The sequence below is a fragment of the Dermacentor variabilis genome, unplaced genomic scaffold (genome assembly GCF_050947875.1).
Source record: "Dermacentor variabilis isolate Ectoservices unplaced genomic scaffold, ASM5094787v1 scaffold_12, whole genome shotgun sequence".
NCBI classification, from domain to species: Eukaryota; Metazoa; Arthropoda; class Arachnida; order Ixodida; family Ixodidae; genus Dermacentor; species Dermacentor variabilis.
The window spans coordinates 32,408,281-32,426,177 of NW_027460280.1; the positions used below are offsets into that span (position 1 = coordinate 32,408,281).

General features: G+C 42.5%; 2 protein-coding genes across 3 annotated transcripts in view; one reads left to right on the forward strand and one right to left on the reverse strand.

Annotated features, from left to right (window-relative positions):
* Tsf2 (transferrin 2) overlaps window positions 1-12,786 on the forward strand; it is a 59,062-nt gene extending 46,276 nt beyond the window's left edge. For both annotated transcript variants that reach the window (XM_075677350.1, XM_075677351.1), the window contains exon 9: window positions 6,286-12,786. In XM_075677350.1, the coding sequence (XP_075533465.1) occupies window positions 6,286-7,091 (806 nt within the window). In that variant the 3' untranslated portion in view covers window positions 7,092-12,786. The remainder of the gene's footprint in view (window positions 1-6,285) is intronic.
* On the reverse strand, window positions 12,774-15,747 carry LOC142566385 (ATP-dependent DNA helicase DDX11). The gene has a single exon (XM_075677349.1). It carries the CDS (start codon window positions 15,635-15,637, stop codon window positions 13,010-13,012), a length of 2,628 nt encoding a protein of 875 aa, XP_075533464.1. The 5' UTR covers window positions 15,638-15,747; the 3' UTR covers window positions 12,774-13,009.
* Between the last annotated feature and the right edge of the window lie 2,150 nt (window positions 15,748-17,897).

A 17,897-nucleotide genomic window follows, 5' to 3' on the forward strand; every position in this document is an offset into this window, starting at 1 on the left:
TTACGGGGAGGGAAGTCCCTTAATGGACATGTAATATCCATTAAGATATTGATATGTGAATAGTAAAATTTCAGCTGGACTACACAATTAATTAATGTCAGAATGCAAAATTTTTTGTTTGAATTTTGGTGTGAAATTTTTTCATAAAAGCACATTTATTGCACCCTTCAAGCCAGGACATTACACAATAGTTGAAATGGTTGGAACAAGTACAACCAGAAAAAAAAAAGAAAAAATACTGCAATTTGTTATGTGAAGTTTGAATTATTGAGAGAGGTTAAACGGTAAAGAAAGACGTAAAATTTATCTATTGCAAATTTTCAGTGCGGCATAGGGTAGAAAAATTGTTCTATGTGAAAAAGAAGCAAAGACATAAAGCTGTGTATACAAATGTGGGCATTTTTTCATGTGTTTGACCACCGCTGCTGTATAAAAAAGAAGGTGCAGCCTGCCACGTGCATCGAAAACACTGTCCTCCACTGCGGCGCCACCATTCCGGGACTGTTGTCTGGGGTCGGCATAAAAAATGCCGACCCCAGACCATAAGAACGCTGTAGCCCATGGAAACCGACGCGTCCTTTCCCCAACCGCTAGCACCGTTTGGCCCAGCCAAGCGGCCAAGAATGCAACTACGGCTGAGACATTTGCTCCCATTGCAGCCTGCCTGAGACAGCAGGCCGCACACCCCTTTTTTTTTTTCTTCTTCCTTTTTTTTTATCCAGCGGCTGTGGTACGTGACAATAGTGAACAAGTTAATGAACAAAAAGATTAAACAGGCAAAACTGAAAAATATAGTTTAGATTCATGCATAGCCCACATGTGAGATAATAAAAGGAAATACAGACAAAAATTTTAACACTACATAAATTTTGACATTAAAGAAGAGGTGGTGGTAGTGAAAAACTTTTATTGATTACAAAAGAGGAGTTGTGGCTTCAGCTGTATGAAAAAGGTGTTCTTAAGATTGATAAAATCCAACACCATGTGACAGTGTGTTAGCATTTGAAAGAAGCATTATAATTTTAAACCAGCACAAAGTCTCATAAAGCTATATGTTGCGACACTCTACTGTGAAACTTTATTACTAATGTCGGGCACAATTTGGTGTAGGATATAAGTTAGCTGTCATTAGGTGAGCTGTGCTTTTCATTTAAAATGCTTTTGTTATATTTTATATGCATTTCCACACTTTTAAGTGCATATTACAATGTGAAGAAAGGTCAGAGTTACTGAGTACGCAAGGTATTTGAGGACGTAGTGACGACTTCACAAATAGCAACAATATTCCAGATGAGGCTATTTGTTCTAAAATTTTGCATTGTTTCTTTTACCACTGTTCCCCAGGCCTGTTGAATAAAACCATCTTCAACCTCGAATCCGCTATGACAGCCGCTGCGTGCTTGGATCGGTTCGTGCATGATGTTGGGCAGTGCTTCCACATAGCAGCCTTCAGAGAGTTTGTACCATGGTGTGGCTGTCTGTTAGTCTCCTTCTCAGTTATGCCCCACCCACCTTTTTTTTTAAAGGCCTGCCACACTTTTGCTGTGAATCAGGGGTTTGCCGGCTTAAGGCAATCACTCAGGAAGAACCAAGAAGGCATTGAAAGTTAAGAGGCAAACTAAACTCGAAAGCTATGACTGGCAAGTAGAGATTGTTACAACTTGCCTATAGAACAAGTCTGAAATTGTCATACAGCTGCTAAAGACATTTTGATTGTTGTGACAGCAGGCATTCCCTTTTTCACAGTGCTGAACATGACTCGGCATGCCTGCTAGTGACTGCGTGACCATTACTTTGTTTACAAAAGGAAGGTTGAAAACAGTGCTGCAAAACAAGCTGAACTCATCCCTGAAGAAGGAACCGGTGTGGCTTAGAAATGTCGGCTCCATCTGTTTGTTGAAAATGTAGTCTAAAAGGTTGAAAAGCTGCATGCAGTCTGGGAACGAAGGTCTCTTAGTTCAAAAATAACTTTGCAGCGCATGCACCCGAATTTAATAACTTTGCAAGTGGTTCTTTGCCGATTCTGTTGCATTGAAAATGCGCTGTGATCATCTCTAGGCTCTAGGTATAGTGGACTCTGGCTGGGTCTTGTTATGATCATGCTATAGAAAAAGGAGCTCTCCTCCTCTGCTTACCTCCTTGCACTCCCTTTGCAATCGCCATCTTTCATCCAGGTTCGCTCTTTCATCCTTTGCTGTGCTTGTTCGTTCGGTTACGAGAACACTGAGGGACGATGCCGATGCTCGCCACAGGAATGGGTGCCTAAGAGCTGGACTCTACAGTACATCCTGCTTGTGGGGGTTTTGTTTCTCACAGGAGTACTGACCACCGCAAGTTCGGTCTTAGCGAGCCACGGGGCAGTGTCAGCCGTCGCCTTGAATAATCTAGTGTGCTGCTGCGCGCACGCTGAGGCTGTAAACAGTATTTCCCTAAGTTAGCAGAAACCATCTATTAAGGCGAAAGCCTTAGATGGCTCATGGGTCGAAAAATCTGATGTCCGGCGTTATGGCACCAAAATTCATAGGGAGTCGAACCCTCGAGCTTCCCTATAAGTCAAACCCACAACCTTTGGTGGGAGTCTAACCCACAACCTTTGGTGTTATTAGGGTAAATTAGGCCATCAATTTCTTTATAATAAAGTGTGAAGCCGAGGTGAGGAAGCGTCAGCACACCGATGGTGTTAAGTAAGGCACAGTTAATTAAGATAGAGTTAATTAAGGCACTCAAACCCAGAACCCAACATGTAGATATAGGTGAACCGTCCTCTCTAAGTTGGATTATAATTAACATCATGAAGGTCTAGAGTTGAACCCACTACCTTTGGTGTTGTTAAGGTGCACTTAATTAAGATATAGTTAGTTAAGGCACTTTAAGCTATGACCTTTGGTGGGAGAAAAGTAATAGGAAGTAACCACGCATTCGAATGAAAATGTCAAGTAACGTAATGAATGTCTCATGAGCGCACAGGCTTTCGCCTTCATCCTCTTTAGCATATGCTAAAGTGACTGTCAACTTTTTGTCCAAAGTGACTCTAAACACTGCACAAATGCCTGGTCCCAAGTTGGCGTGAGAATTGAAGTGCTCCCGCGCTAAGGGCAAAAATACAGAGAGGGGCACTGCTAGCATGTTGCTACGGGAGGATGGCTCACTGCTACACACCGCTAGGAAAAGTCCCCACGGCTATGCTACTTGCTCTTGTGATAACCAATGGGCCCACTCGCTAGAGCTAGGGTATACTCTGTCGGCTTGGGCCTCGGATAAGTGTGGTTCGGCGTAGTAAGACCACGTACGAGCACCAGGCAGCAATCTTCTGCTTAGCATTCGGAAAAGGATCAAAGCAAGGTACGCACTCACCATAAAAGCAAAGGTACTGTAGGCTAGCTCAAGTCCAAGACCCTAAATAAAGGGGCCAATGGACAAGTAGAAAATGCACATACCCAGTGCCATCCCAGAGAGATCTCCCCCGCGCTCGTTTGTCCGACAGCGGTGACAACAGCCAGCGATGCGAGCACCACCGCCAGAAACCGGTCTTTGGTTAAAGGTCACTAGGGCAGCCATCGCTAGCAGAAAAGGAGAGGCGTAGGGACCACAAAACAGGTGAATGCCCGCTCAAAGGCGCTGGGACGCACCTTAATCTTCACACGTTTGAGAAGTTCATCACAGTGTTACATACTGAAACCATTTGCAAAAATTGATGGATAAAGATGATCATTTTCTTGTCCAAAGTGGGAACAAATACAGTTAAACCTCAATATAACAAACTTCATAATATCGAAATTATGTATATATCGGAGTATTTAACTTTTTTTATAACTGCTTGTCCTTAGAACAAAATGTATTTAGAACCTCAATATAACGTAAATATATTACACGCTATTTCAATATAACGCTATTTCACTGCTGCTGCGAAGGAATACCGAGACAACAAATGGAAATTTCTGCGGACACAGATGTTCAAATGGTTGAATTACAAGCGACTGCCTGCACACGCACCTCTCAAATCAGAGTAGCATCATGTTCCATATAAAGTCCAAGTGCAATAATAACATATTGTGCCCCACGCACTGTATGTTTTGGATGCGAGTGAAAGCATACGAGGGTGAATTGAGAAGTGTGGTGGCTCGATGAGCACCGTCTTCCCGTGCAAGCAATGGGTAAGGTGGGAGGGGGACAGTGTTAGGACCAGGTTGGGACACGTCTCCTTTTCTAGCCTGAAAGAGACTGTGCATAGCTTTCAGCACGGCTGAGCGCACACGCAGCTTGCGCACCCCGATTTGCATTTAGTACTGGAGGTTGCAAAATCTAGAGTTTCGGAGGCGCGTTGAAGTAACAGGCAGTCAGAGCGTTCATTCCCCGCTGCCAGCGCTTTTCTTGATACTGTCGGCCCAATGCAGGTGATACTATCATTCGCGGGGAATGAGTGGATGCAAAAGCATGGCTGGCTTCACTTCGTACCACCAATGTGAAGACAGCCGACACAGCATGAAACTGTATCTTTTGTCGCCTGCTCTAAAATTTAAAAAAAAATTCATTTCTTTGTCATTTGAATTTGCTCTTTCTGGTTGCCCAATAATTCATAAAACATTGCAGCAGCTTTTGCGAAAGAAAAATCCATCGGCAAGTGTACTTATTTGCATAAATGGTCTAGTTTCAATATAATGAAATTTCGATATAACAAAGCAAATTGCCAGTTTTTCCAACTTTATTTTACAGTCGAACCTCGATATAACGAAGTTGTACTTGTAGCGAAAAACTTTGTTAAGTCGCGAATTTTGCTAAATTAACATTTTAAAGTTTCAGCATTAAAAACAATTTGATGAATTCCCAGAGCATTCTGCGTGGATAATATCTTTTTAGTAAGCACTTATAAACAAATTGCAATAAGGTCTGGCCATAATAGTATGGTTATGAGTTCCAGCGCATGCGGTGCAGATCGCACCGACAGCAAGCATCAACGTGGCTTACTGTGTCCGAGATTTGCTTGTTGCATGCTAATCTAGTAGAACCCTGGGAGTGTTAGCCAGTGCCACCACTCACAGACCTTGGCGGCGGACATGGAACATCTTTTTTGCCGCAGGCGTCACGAGAACGTGATCTCCTTTAGGGTTTTTACGGTTCTACAAGGACACATAAATACCCAAGAAAGTGGATGGGAAAACGGCGCCGCGGTAGCTCAATTGGTAGAGCATTGCACGCGAAATGTGAAGGTTGTGAATTCGGTTCCCACCAGCGGCAAGTTGTTTTTTCATCCACTTTAATTTCCATTAATTTATCGTTCCTTTATTTCATTTATTAAGCACAAGTAATTTCCCCTATGTTGTCCTTGGTGTCAGTGTTTGTTGGCTTCTTATGACATGACTGTATATATATATATATAAACCAAGGCTCTAGATCTGCCACTGTGGACAGGTGACAGGTTGGTTGGTGAATACATATTGAAGCGCTTAGACAGATAGAGTGAGAAGGGTTTTCTATGGTGGTTCAAAGGCTGTGTTCTAAAATACTTCACGCAACTGGTAAATGCTATCGCTATAAAAAAATATTCCATGGTGTTGTTTGCATGACCGCTTGGCAATGCACTGGAAAAAAAAAGAATAGCCTAAACATCATTTGTTGGTCCCTTTAACTAACGCACAATTTCAGTTATTCCTGTTTGAGTACTAACCATACGAAAGTCAAATTATTTTAGCAACAATTTGCATGAAATTTGAATTCAAAGCTCAAAGGAGCCACTTTGACCAAAAGCGCTCCTCCTGCTCCAGATCTTTAGCTGCACTGGCCTATAGATATTTGTGAACTGTACAAAATTAGGTCCCTCTTCCCATTCGCTAGCTGTGCTGCTTTCATTACCAGCATAGTGACAGTAACAACAACAGTGGCAGTGACGCATAATTGTAGAGCAATTTTGTGTGCTTGATTGTTCCATATATGCACAGGCAACACCATACTCTCTTCAGTTAACATCACAAAACCACTGTTTCCAACTGTTTCAATGTGGAAAATCTAACAAAACTTGCTGAAATGCCAGGTTTAGGTTATTACAGGAAGGCTGTGGCCATTTTGCCAAATTTATTCTCTCACACCATAACAGCTACTCGAGATGAAAACGGCTTAAATTTCCAGTACCCCTTCACTTGTTGCAATCAGCACTTTAGTGCCTACAACAGGCTCAAAACATGACCTCAGTAATTGGCACTCCGATTTGCATCTCTCACTTGTCCATTTTTTGTGGATGATTTGTTTTCACTGTTGAAGTAACATGCCTGAACAACTTTTGAATTTCAGGTAAAACATCGTGCCACACTGGCATCAATCAGGCTGCTGGATGGGTGGTGCCGTTGAGTTTTCTCATCAGTAATGAGCGCATGCGGTCCTATGGCTGTGATTCAGCACGCTCTGCCTCGGAATTTTTCTCCAAGAGCTGTGTGCCCGGCGCTCTTTCCCGTGAATTTGTGGGCTCGGAGCGGAGCTACAAGAACCTGTGTGATCTCTGCCATGGAACCAGCACTCATTTCTGCGGCCGGGATGCTTCGGAGCCCTTCTATGGCCATACAGGTGCCTTCCGCTGTCTTGTTGAGGGAGGCGGCCAGATTGCATTTGTCAAGCACACAACTGTCTTTGAAAACACAGCTGGTCGCAACAGTATGTGGTGGGCACGCAACATTGCACTTGGTGACTTTGAGCTGGTCTGTCGTGATGGCTCACGCCAGCCACAGGACAAGTATGTCCAGTGTAACCTAGGGAAAGTGGCATCCAATGCCATTGTGACTAGCCCGAACAAACCGCAAAGCATGATCGACGCCTACATCAACCTTTTTGTGTATGCACAGCAGTTCTATGGCTCCAAGTACAGCGAGGATTTCACATTCAAAATGTTTGTGTCAGAGGCTGCACATCGAGACTTGATATTTCAAGATTCAACACAGCAGCTAAAACCAGTGCCTTTACGTAGGCGCAACTATGCAGACTATTTGGGCAGTGACTTTCTTCAAGCAGTCCGTCTTGTGGACTGCTCTGGAGGTTCAAGTGGTGTTCAGTTGTCAATAGCAATCATGTTGATCTGCATCCTTTCTCTGAAATTCTGGGCATAATGGTGCTTCATCTCACTGTTGCTGAAAGACTGCTTGAGCCTTTTACAGGGAAAAAGGCTCCAAACAGTGCTCATATTTTTTGTATAAATTAAGCGACGTGACCCAAGTCATGTCAACTTGGAGCTGGGGAGGATTTTCGTACCAGGAATTACCAGCTCTAAACTTGTTTGATGTCAAACATTCTTTTTACAGCTGTGGAGGGAAGTGGCATGTGCATTCTGATGTGTTGAGCTTTGCTTTTTAAAGGCTTGCCCTTGCCATGCGCTAGTGAAGTATCCATCAGCTGGAGCTGAAAGTTCCAAGTGTAAGATATTTTCAGTCGTATTAATCATGATGGGCAACTTTTCAACATTGACCCACTGCGGTTGCTTAGAGGCTATGGTGGTGTTGGGCTGCTAAGCACGAGGTCGCAGGATTGAATCCCGGCCACGGCAGCCATATTTCGATGGGGCCGAAATGCGAAAACACCTGTGTACTTAGATTTAGGTGCACGTTAAAGAACCCCAGGTGGTCCAAATTTCCGGAGTCCCCCATTACGGCGTGCCTCATAATCAGATCCTGGTTTTGGCATGTAAAACCCCATAATTTAATTTTTTAATTTAACTTTTCATCATTGTAATACTGTGACTGCCAAACAGGGAATAAGCTTTATTTTTTCTTTCTGTTTGTATGCATGAAAAAATAAGGGGAGGAAAGAAGCATTCTGTTTAATGAGTTAAGTGTTAATGAGTTTATGGAGTGTAATCTCATAGGAAGGCTGCGCTTTGCAGTGCACGTGTCAACAGAATCATCTGAGGCTTTTTAACATTGTTATTTACACAAATGTTGCACATAGTATATGTTTAAAAACCAGACATGGACTTTCTGTGGTCTTGGTATAATCAACTTCTGCTGCCTTTCCCGCTCCCCAAAAAAGACAATTCAGTGCTATTTCCCCCCCCCCCTTCTTTTTTACTTTTTTTTCAATTATTTTATTTGCATGGGACCCCAATGAATGCATTCATGATGGACTGTCGTGTCATGAAAGAAAAATTTGTCGTCCACTTGCTTTTAGCTCACCACCACCCTATTGTGTCATATATGTTGATTCTGGGTGTAAAATTGCTTCGTGGATGGTGATTATGCCAAACGTTTCACATAACTGAAACTTTTAAAAAGGTGGTATGTCGTAGATAGTCCGGGTCTGCAGCTTGATAACTGGTGAAGATCAGTTATGAAACATGAAAAAAAAAACTAAACTTCCTGCACTCTTGCATGCATGGATTATAGCACTTTTACCTGTGTGTTCAAGTAAAAAGCCTGCAGTGCTAAGTGGTTTGATAAGCACAGGCCAGGGCATCCAGTGTTGACCAAACTGTTCACATTGGCACTCTAAAAACAGAAACTGTGACCATAGCTGTAAATCATGCGCTATAGGCAGATGACAAGCAAGGTATACATTTGGGAAAGTTGGTAAGGTTCCATGTTGAAGTAAGGAAGCGCGATCAACTTATATGAAGCCGAAGAAAAGGTAAGCGCTCCTGTTGTCCTTTTCTTTTGCTTCATATGTGTTGATTGCACTCCCCTATGTCACCATGGACAAAAGCAAATATGTAGAAATAGGCTGCATTTGTTAAAGCTACAGTCTGTTACAGTCCAAACATTTAAGAAAGAATGTTTTAAAAATTTCAGAAAAATAAAAGTTGTGAAGTTAGTTTCAATTATTTACGTTTGAGGCACCCATTAAACTTGAAATTGCAATGCGTGCTGCTGAAGAGTTCTAGTTCTCAACCTAAACTTTTTCCTTTAAAGTGGCCCTAAACCAATTGGTAAGTGGCCCTGAGCCGCTTGATGACTTGGTAAGAAAACACATTACGCAGATAGTATGTGCAGCTGTGAACATCTCAGCCAAATTTTGCAGTTGTGCGCAGCATGTGGAGTTCATTTCGAATTTAGGTAAGAATTATGCACATCCAGGAGAAGCCAACTGTCTGCTCATACATGGCCCCACCCGCCCATGCAAGAATGAAACGTACAGTAGAACCTCAATTATACGATCCTGTTACACATGATTTCCCGGCGCCAAAGTTCGCAATCGAGAACACAAAAAATTACCCAATAGAGTTACACTCATTTTTTACCAGTTCATACGTTTCCGGAAAACACGCTTTTTCGGCACCAACATTCAGTACATTGCCAAATTGTGATTGTATGATATGTTTTCGGGCCACTAGATCTCATGTAAACAAGAAAATATGTGAGGTGCGCACGATCAAGATCTCGCATGAAAACACCAGCGCACACTCGGTTTCTTATTCCAGTACCAGTAAATCTTCTCCGGGCTCGTCGCACGCAGCATTCACAGCTATCGGCGTCAATCCTATTGCGATAAGCATCTTCACCTAATGTTTTACAGCGCATGGTGCATAGTGCCATTGGTAGCGTGCTGCATGCTTTTAATAAGCGATAATCCAAATGCACCGCCTTTCCCTGCTGCAGGTGGTGCAATGTGAGCATCACATTTCGTTCCGCTTGGCATCCGGCATCGCCCACCAGCTTGATTTCGTTTTGGTTTCCTGTCGCCGTCTTAAAGCAATACACAATAGGAAAACAAAATGTGTCTCGGGCCGTCGACTCCCTACCAGCTAAATGCGCATCAACGTCACATGCCTCGTGCGCCACAATTGGCATTACGTAGATGTCAACTACAGCTGGGAGTTTGTCTTTTTTTCATACGTTTTCTTGGTTAGTATGTCTTTTTTTCTTGCAGTTTTTTTCTAAAACGTATGAATGAAGTACTACTGTAATGCCATAGGCAAGATTCCACCACCAGCGCCGCCCTGCCTTGTACTATGTCTTCTTTTTAAATTATTTTAGTGATATATTCCTTCGAAGCACTTCACTCTTTCGAAAGCTTTCTTGAGGCTTAAAAGAAAGATGGTCCAGGCCCCTTTAATCAAGTGTTATAATTTATACATTTGATCTTAACTAATCAATTTATTGAATATGTTGCATAAACTGTTTGCTGAAAACAGCTGCGGCCAAGAACTGACTTTCCTATTCATGTCAAAAAAGCCAAAAAAACATCTGCCTGTTGGCTATAGCAACAATGTGAAGACAACAGGCAGTGAAGCCAAGGATTCAAGACCCTCAGTTTCACTTATTCTTTATGGTATTTACACATATGGTCAAAGCAGTTAAAACTAAGAAACATTCGTTCTTGAGCACTTTGTGTCTAAATTTTTTTCCTCTGTTGGGTTTGGGACAATGGTCCAATTTCAGCAACCCTGAATGTGAAATGAAAGAGGCTTGCTCTTCTTCATCTATCTAAAAGAGTAGAGTTGTAAGTTGCGCAAATAAATGGCAGCTCCTGAATGTGCAAAATAACTTTGGATCATAGGAAATGTTGTAGAAGCACTGTTTTTCTCGTGTTGCATTTTCAGTTGTCTCCTCTCCTTGGCACACTGTCCTACGAACAGTATATAGCAAATGTTGGTTACTTTGCAGAAATCTTGATGAAGTGTGCTAGACTAACATCTCGGTGAAACTCATCAAAATGGTTAAACCTAAATCGGCTGAAGGCTACGTGTAAAAGGCCGATTCTTTCTGACGTTAACGTCAATTTGCCTGAATTTTTCCACCTAAGTGAAGGAAAGGAATTTAATTTTCCAGGACATTTTCATTAGCTTCCCCCCCTCCCCCAATAAATCAACTTCCATTGCTTGAAGGCTTCCTCATAGCACTAGTTGTCCCAGGCCAAGGCATGCAGAAACCGTATTGCCATCATCTCTTAAGTGGATGCCTCGTGAAATGCCGCTAAAATTTGCAATAATCATGAAAATTCCTCTTAAGAAATTCAACTTCTTTTGATCAATTATCACTGCCTTTTGACTTCCTTCGGAGCAACGCAGTGATAAACAGATCTCTAAAAAATTTATCAACACTGAAAACCATTCGCCAACTTTGGAAAAAGGTAAATGCCTCAAAATTGGAAGCCTAGCAACTTCATTGGTTTCATCTGTGTACAACATACCACCTTTGTCATAAAGTTTGTTCTAAGTTGAGTGGAACACTCTAATGTTGTGTAGTGTGTATTGATTATTCACAATTACTAAACCTGTTGTTTTCAGCTTTCCCTGTTGTTTACACATCTTTTGGAATCTCAAAAAAAAAGTGCAATTGTTTCATTTTGTTTTGACGTCCTTAGTTAACTGCATTACTTTCTCATTGTACCATCTTGGGTCTTTTACAGACCTCAGTTGAAACTCAGATCTGAAAAATCCCAGTACAGGCATGATGTGTGTTTCACACCTTTTAGGTGTATTGTGGTGAAGTTGCTAGACTTGGCACTTTAGAATACCGTGTCAGTTCACTGCCACACTACACATGACCACTTTCTGTTGGATTTACACTGAATAGGCAAAGTCTGCAGCAAGCACCACCATGCAGCATATAACAGATGGAAGTAATGTACAACACGGCCTCTAAAATGGCACATGCTCTACATCTCTGAGGTTAAAGTGTGCGTGACCGCTCTTCGTCTGCTGTGTGGTGGTGGCAGTGGCAAACATTACAGAAGCTTGACTGGGGGTATGAGGCCATGCGTGGCATAGCCTCTCTTTTTTGTTTGCTCAGTGAGTGCGGCAGCCAACAGAAAGGTGTCATGTTTAGACTTCTAAGTGAAGTTCGAAAGCTGACAGTAATTTTGTAGCATTGCCAGCAACCGTCACTCGATCTTCAGCTTTCTGACCTGTGCTCATACCTCTGGGACCATTACCCAAGCCAACAAGTGCTTTTTACTCATCACTTTGTAACCTGTATGCTGTTCACTTTTCAGCAATGTGTGACACATACTTAACATTCCGTCCATATGCAAGGTTGTTTCTTTGTTTTTTCCCAAGTTAATATACAGCTTATTTTACATTGCATCGATAGTGTGCAGCTTTATACATAGAAATGGACAGCCAGTGTATGAACACTGTTGTTCTTAACTGTGCCTTTCCTTTTAGGCCCACTTTGTCTAGCACATATTTTTATACACGTATACACGGAATAGTGCTAACGGATTTTAATATTTGTTACGAAGAAGCTTCCCTTAGGATTTTTTTGTGATCCGACAGATCCCGTGATATATTTTTATGCATTTGATGTACTTTTTCATTGTGGCATAAAAGAGCCTTTGCAACATTGTCTTCATACAGTGCATTTTTGGCTGTATGGTGTGTGAATAGATAAAAGAATGTACTGTTGCAATTATATCAAGGTGCCACATTGCATCTGACCTTAACTGTGTACTGTCAACGTCCATAACTTCAATGTGATAGGATTGTGGTTGGACAGAATCGAGAAGTGCTGCACTAAAAAATGTATTGACATTAAAAATTGCAGAGTTCAAACAGAAATCAATTACCCACAGTTGGAATAACAAAAGTTTGCTGCAAGAGTATAGGTGCATTGACATTGGCTAGAAACTTAACAAAATTGGACAAACAATACAAACTTGTCCACACTAAAGTACTAGAAATCTGCTGTAATAGTGTTCAGAAAATTATTTTGCAATGTTACTACAACTTTCATGCAAATATATTTGCAAGTGGTTGCTGAAATGCAAGTCTTGTGTGTACACAAACATGAAAATCAACTACTGTCAACAAAAGTGTCTTATTGTAGAATGTCAGAATGAATAGGTGCAAATACAGCCTGTTCAACACTAGAATGCTTGTCTTTATTTCTTCATCTCTGCTGCTTGCTTTCCTCACAAACTTCACAACACAACCTAGTACATGGCCTTGTAAGGAAGTAAAAAATTATACACGAATGGAGCCACGACTGTTCCCGGACAAAAAGTGGCTAGTCAAGAGAAGTATAACACATTCTATTCTGCAAAACACTGCACAGGCACTAAAATAAAAGCTGCCTGGCCCCACTTAGCAGAGACCTTAGCAAATGTTCTGCCGACTCCGTCGCTTTTGGAAGAACTGCTGAATTGCCGCAAATGCTGCCCCAAACTTTGCAGGTATGGTGAGGCTGTCCTGTATCCAAGCAGGCAGAGCTTTCATGATACTTTGTTTCTGGTAACGTTGGTCAAGCAGTAGTATTACAGCATAGTCATCCTTGTGACGAATAGCTCGGCCAATTGACTGGTTCACTGCTTTCATACAGACACTTTCATAGTATGCCTGACCTGCAGTGCGCCCATCATTCGTTCGAGGGTAGGTAGCAGTCAAGAATTCCATTTTACTCATCATTTCTGGTGCTTTAGCATTAGGGAAAGGAAGGCCAATCATAACAACACATCGACCCATGTCATCAGAAAAATTGATGCCTTCGCTCATTTTTCCGCCTACTACTGAGAAGAGGATGGCTCCTGTCATGGGTTCTGAACCAGAGGTAGCTTTGGCACATTGGCTGTACCGCTCCAGAGTGTTTTCAAGCTCAGAGGACTTCAAAGGTTCGTGAAAAATGTGCTTCTTCATAGAAAACTTTTCTAAGACGCCAGTTTCTTTCCACCTTTGAGAGACTGCATGTTCGTATTCGTATGATGGAAAGAAACACACAATGCCACCTGGGATGACCCTTGTCACATTCACAAGTACCCTGCCTAGTTCGTCTATCACCTCGGGGTCCATTTTGTTCTTGTATGTAAATTCAAAGACCCTGCCTGTGGGTCCCTGTCCTAAAGCAATTACAGATAGGTTTTCTTTGGCAACAACATGGCCACACGAGAAATGCATGATGCGTTCTGGAGACACTCCAGCAGGAATTAGAAGCTGGTCAACAAACTCACTTGTGGGTTGCATTGTTCCTCCAGCCAAAATGATTGAATGTGCTTCGGATGCAATATCTCTGAAATTATTGGCAGGGCTGAGCAGCAAGTACTTCACGAATGAGTTTTCTGTGCATTTAGCCTTGTGCACCAATACTTGGCCATCACTGTGAGAGTATGCAAGTTCACGAATAAATTCCTGCACTGCTATCATAGGATTTCCAGATGCAACAAAACAGTTCTCAGCCTGCTGTAAGGATGCCTCCTTTATGGGCACCAAACGTTTTGAATTGCATTTTTTCATGGAATCAATGAAGTCGGATAGCTTGACAGCTTGCATGTTATCTGACTTTTTCGCTGCTGCCACAGTGGCTTTTTTTGCAAAGGAATTGACCTTGAGGGCAATTTGACTTTGTTCCAAGTAGTGCACCACCCTGAACAAATTAATCTGGTGTACTTCAGTGTTTACCAGAAATGCAGCCACTGTACACATGGTTGAAATGTCACTCTGCACAGGCTCCTTGCCACCTCCAGTTAGGTAACGAATGAAGCACTTGAGTATGTAGAGCACCTGCTTAATGTACAGTACATTCTTCGTGTTCATCCGAGCATGGTAGCGATTGAAGTATTCACTCAGCACACACTGGGCATCCTTGAGGTTGGCAATCTTTAAATTCACACTGTGCAAGTCGCTGATAGTTTCCAGAAGGTTGTGTGCCTCGTCAATGATCACAATACTGCCTTTCATGTCAAGCTTGCATGCTTCCCTTGTCATCTTCTGCAAAAGTATATTGTATGGGATTAGCACAAGTTCTGCCTCTGGTGTTGCGTATCGCGATGAGTAGTATGGACAGGCTTTGTCCTTTCTTGCCTGATAAACCACTTCTTCAATGTCTCGTACTTCAGTTAGAATGTCCATTGCTAGGGACTCCATAGCCTGGGGCCTGTAAAAGGGGCATTTGCCCACTGTGTTTGCCTTGGTTCGCTTGCGTTCGGGTGAAGCTGCTACCTTTGGCTTAGAGAAAGCTTTCTGCATGTCCAAACAGCGATCATTTACTAATGACAGGTTACCTAGTTTCGTCACCATGTCGTTGACACACAGATTCCCTCGAGATGCGAGTGTCACAGTGCGAATACTATCGCTGTACACAGTTTTCTTCAGTTCTCTCACAAACTGTGTTAGCTGGGAATGCGTTCTGCTGCAATAAATTATTTTCGGTCCTGCCAATGCGTCAGAAGAGTCGTCACCGTCATCACCACGAGCTGCGTCGTCATCACTGTCGTAGTCGTCAACAACGTCCTCTTGGTCGTCGTTTATTTCAGCCAGCAGTCGAGCAATAGATTCGGTTTCTTTAGTGATGTCATCAGTGCCTTGCGGCACACCTTTCGCTTTTGCATTTTGAGTACCTGATCGCCTCCTTGCGTTCTCTTTATGGTCTTCGAACTTTTTTTCCTTGTCCATGAGTGCGTCATACTGGCGTTCAACTTCCCGCAGTCGTTGATTTACTAGCATCTTGTGTGCACCTTTTGTCAACCAGTCGTCCCCGGCATCAATCGATGAGGCACTCTCCTTTCGTAACTCCGATAATTCTGTTTCCAACGAGGCCTTCTTTGATTTCTTGTACTCGCTCAACCACGCCAGAGCTCCACACAGAATGCTCAGAGATTTACCTGTACCCGTTGGGCTCTCGAAAATGCCGACTTTGCTTTCGCTGAGCGCTGTGTACAACGCTTTCATAAAAGCGCGCTGCACTGGGTACGGCTCGAAAGGAAAGTGAAAATCTACATCGTCAGGCTCCATTACAACTGTTATAACTTCAAAAGCAAACAAGGACACTGAAGCAATCGTAACGGTTTAAAGTACGTTACACATGCTTTCGAGATCGCAAATGCCCGTAAAGCGGTAAAAGCAGCAAAGGCGCGCGAAAGTTCGCGCTGTCTGCGTGACGTCATAAAACGAAACAAGTGCGCCGGGCCAGGCCGCACATTCTGCCACGGCCGCTCGATCTGCTGATTAGGGTTCTTTCATTAAATAATCTCACAGAAACTAGCGACTCAAGTTAAAGCCTTGAAATTTTAATTTACTGCCCATACTGTAGGAATTTTATACGATATGTACACCGCCTGGTCAATGCCTCCTTTGGCCTAGTATAGTTCAACTGTTTTGCCGCTAGGAACATGGGCAGAGTGGCGCTAGTTCTAACCAGTTCGCTGTCGTCTGTTTTCGCGATAGTACAGTGGCTAGCCACTGTAGCGATAGGTTCCAACATGGTTCCAACGCTCTTGCCGCCATTTAGGCAGGCACAAAGTGCTTGTATTTGTAGTAAATGTATAAATTCACAAATATGAAAAGAAAGCAACATTTGGGAATGTTTTGCGTTTGCATAGTGAAATTAGAGGAGGAGGAGGAGCGGTCAAGAAACGTAAACAACGAGCAAATGTAGCAGCTGCAATGCTAGACGACATAATTTTCCCTGGCCTCCGTAAAGAACTGAGAAAAATGTTTTAGAAGATTTATAGGATAAACTAGCTTTTTTTTAGTTCATTACAGATAGCTTAATGTCAGAGATGACATTAGGATTTACTGTTGTGTGCCATAATGAAAGGCACATTATCGATTAAAAGTATTTACATGTAATTCCTGCGCCCGATGCGTGCAAGCAATTGATCGAGTCTGTTTCAATGAAAGGTTAGCATGGCTTCTTTTTAATATTTTTTTTTATGTCTAGGTAAGTTGAAAGTTTGCAAGAGCGATCCCAGTGCTTTAAAACGTGCTGCAATTTAGGCCAATTGTGCCACGGAACATTTTTCAAACTACAAAGCTAGCTTTACTGCTCACGACACATTAATTCACGGGCAACATGTAAGAGTTAAAATGAGTGGTAATCGTTCCGTCGCCGAACATGTGGGTGGTTTCTAGTTTCTAAAAAAAACGCAAAAGTGAACTTTACAATGTATACATGAAACTTTTGTAAAGTTTACAAACTCTATAAACAATGTGACTTGATGTGAAAGATCTGTGCGGTTTACTACTGCGTGAGGAAAGAACGGATATTTAACGCTATTTTAGAGAGCAGCGGACTACACGCACCGACATTTTTGAGGTTTGAGCAGTCAACTTTTGGAGCCAAGTGACCGATCAAAGCCTTCTGACATCACTGTCACTGTGATAGCAAAAAGCCATCAACTATGCAAGCAGTTCGTCTCAACACAACAGCCGCCATTCTAATTACAACGCCGCCCCAAACCCTTGTCAACTGAGTAGCAGACGAATAGTTGGATGGATAAGTGGATGGATGTTATGAGCGTCCCCTTTATAACAGGACGGTGGGTTGTGCCATCAAGCCCTTGCTATTATACTGTTTAGGTTAAAAAAAAAAAGAAAAAGAAACTACGGTGAGCTCTCACAACCAAATTTTCTGACCCCCTATTGTGAACTTTGCTTTTGTACGTATCCGTTTTTTGTCGTTTCCCTACTTTTCTTCCGCCAATCTCCCAATCGCCTCATACTAATGACATGTTTACTTTCCCCCTGCTCTCGCTGAACTCAAGGGTTTAATGAGGCCAATATGGGCCAGTGGTGTATAAATTGGCAGCTGGGCAGGTATCTTCACATTCTAATAAAACAGCTCCATCGTTTCCTAAGCTTTACCGCAGCTAGCACATGCTTCTGCTTCGTTCTTATATTTCGCTTTGTAGGTGCGTGTTTTAAGGCATCCCTGATCTCACTTCGAAAAGTAATAAGCTTCTCTTTGAGTTATCAAAAGTTGTTTCTTTCCTGATTTCGTTTTTTCCTCTTAAGGCAGGTTTCTTTTCCATTTCAGCCACCCATGAGATTATCTCAGCCTCTCTGACTTTCCGCTTGACGTTCTTTGTTGCTGCGTTGCTCACCCTACAGGCATAGAATAAAGAACCCTACAGGCTGCATACTGGTAAATAATAAGCTTCCTAGTTCTTTTCCTCGAGTGTAGAGGACATAAAAGCGACACCAACGGCCAACGGTTGAACGATAGTGGGCGCAGGCGACTCCCATAGAAGTCGGTTATCTGTGTAGGTCTGGA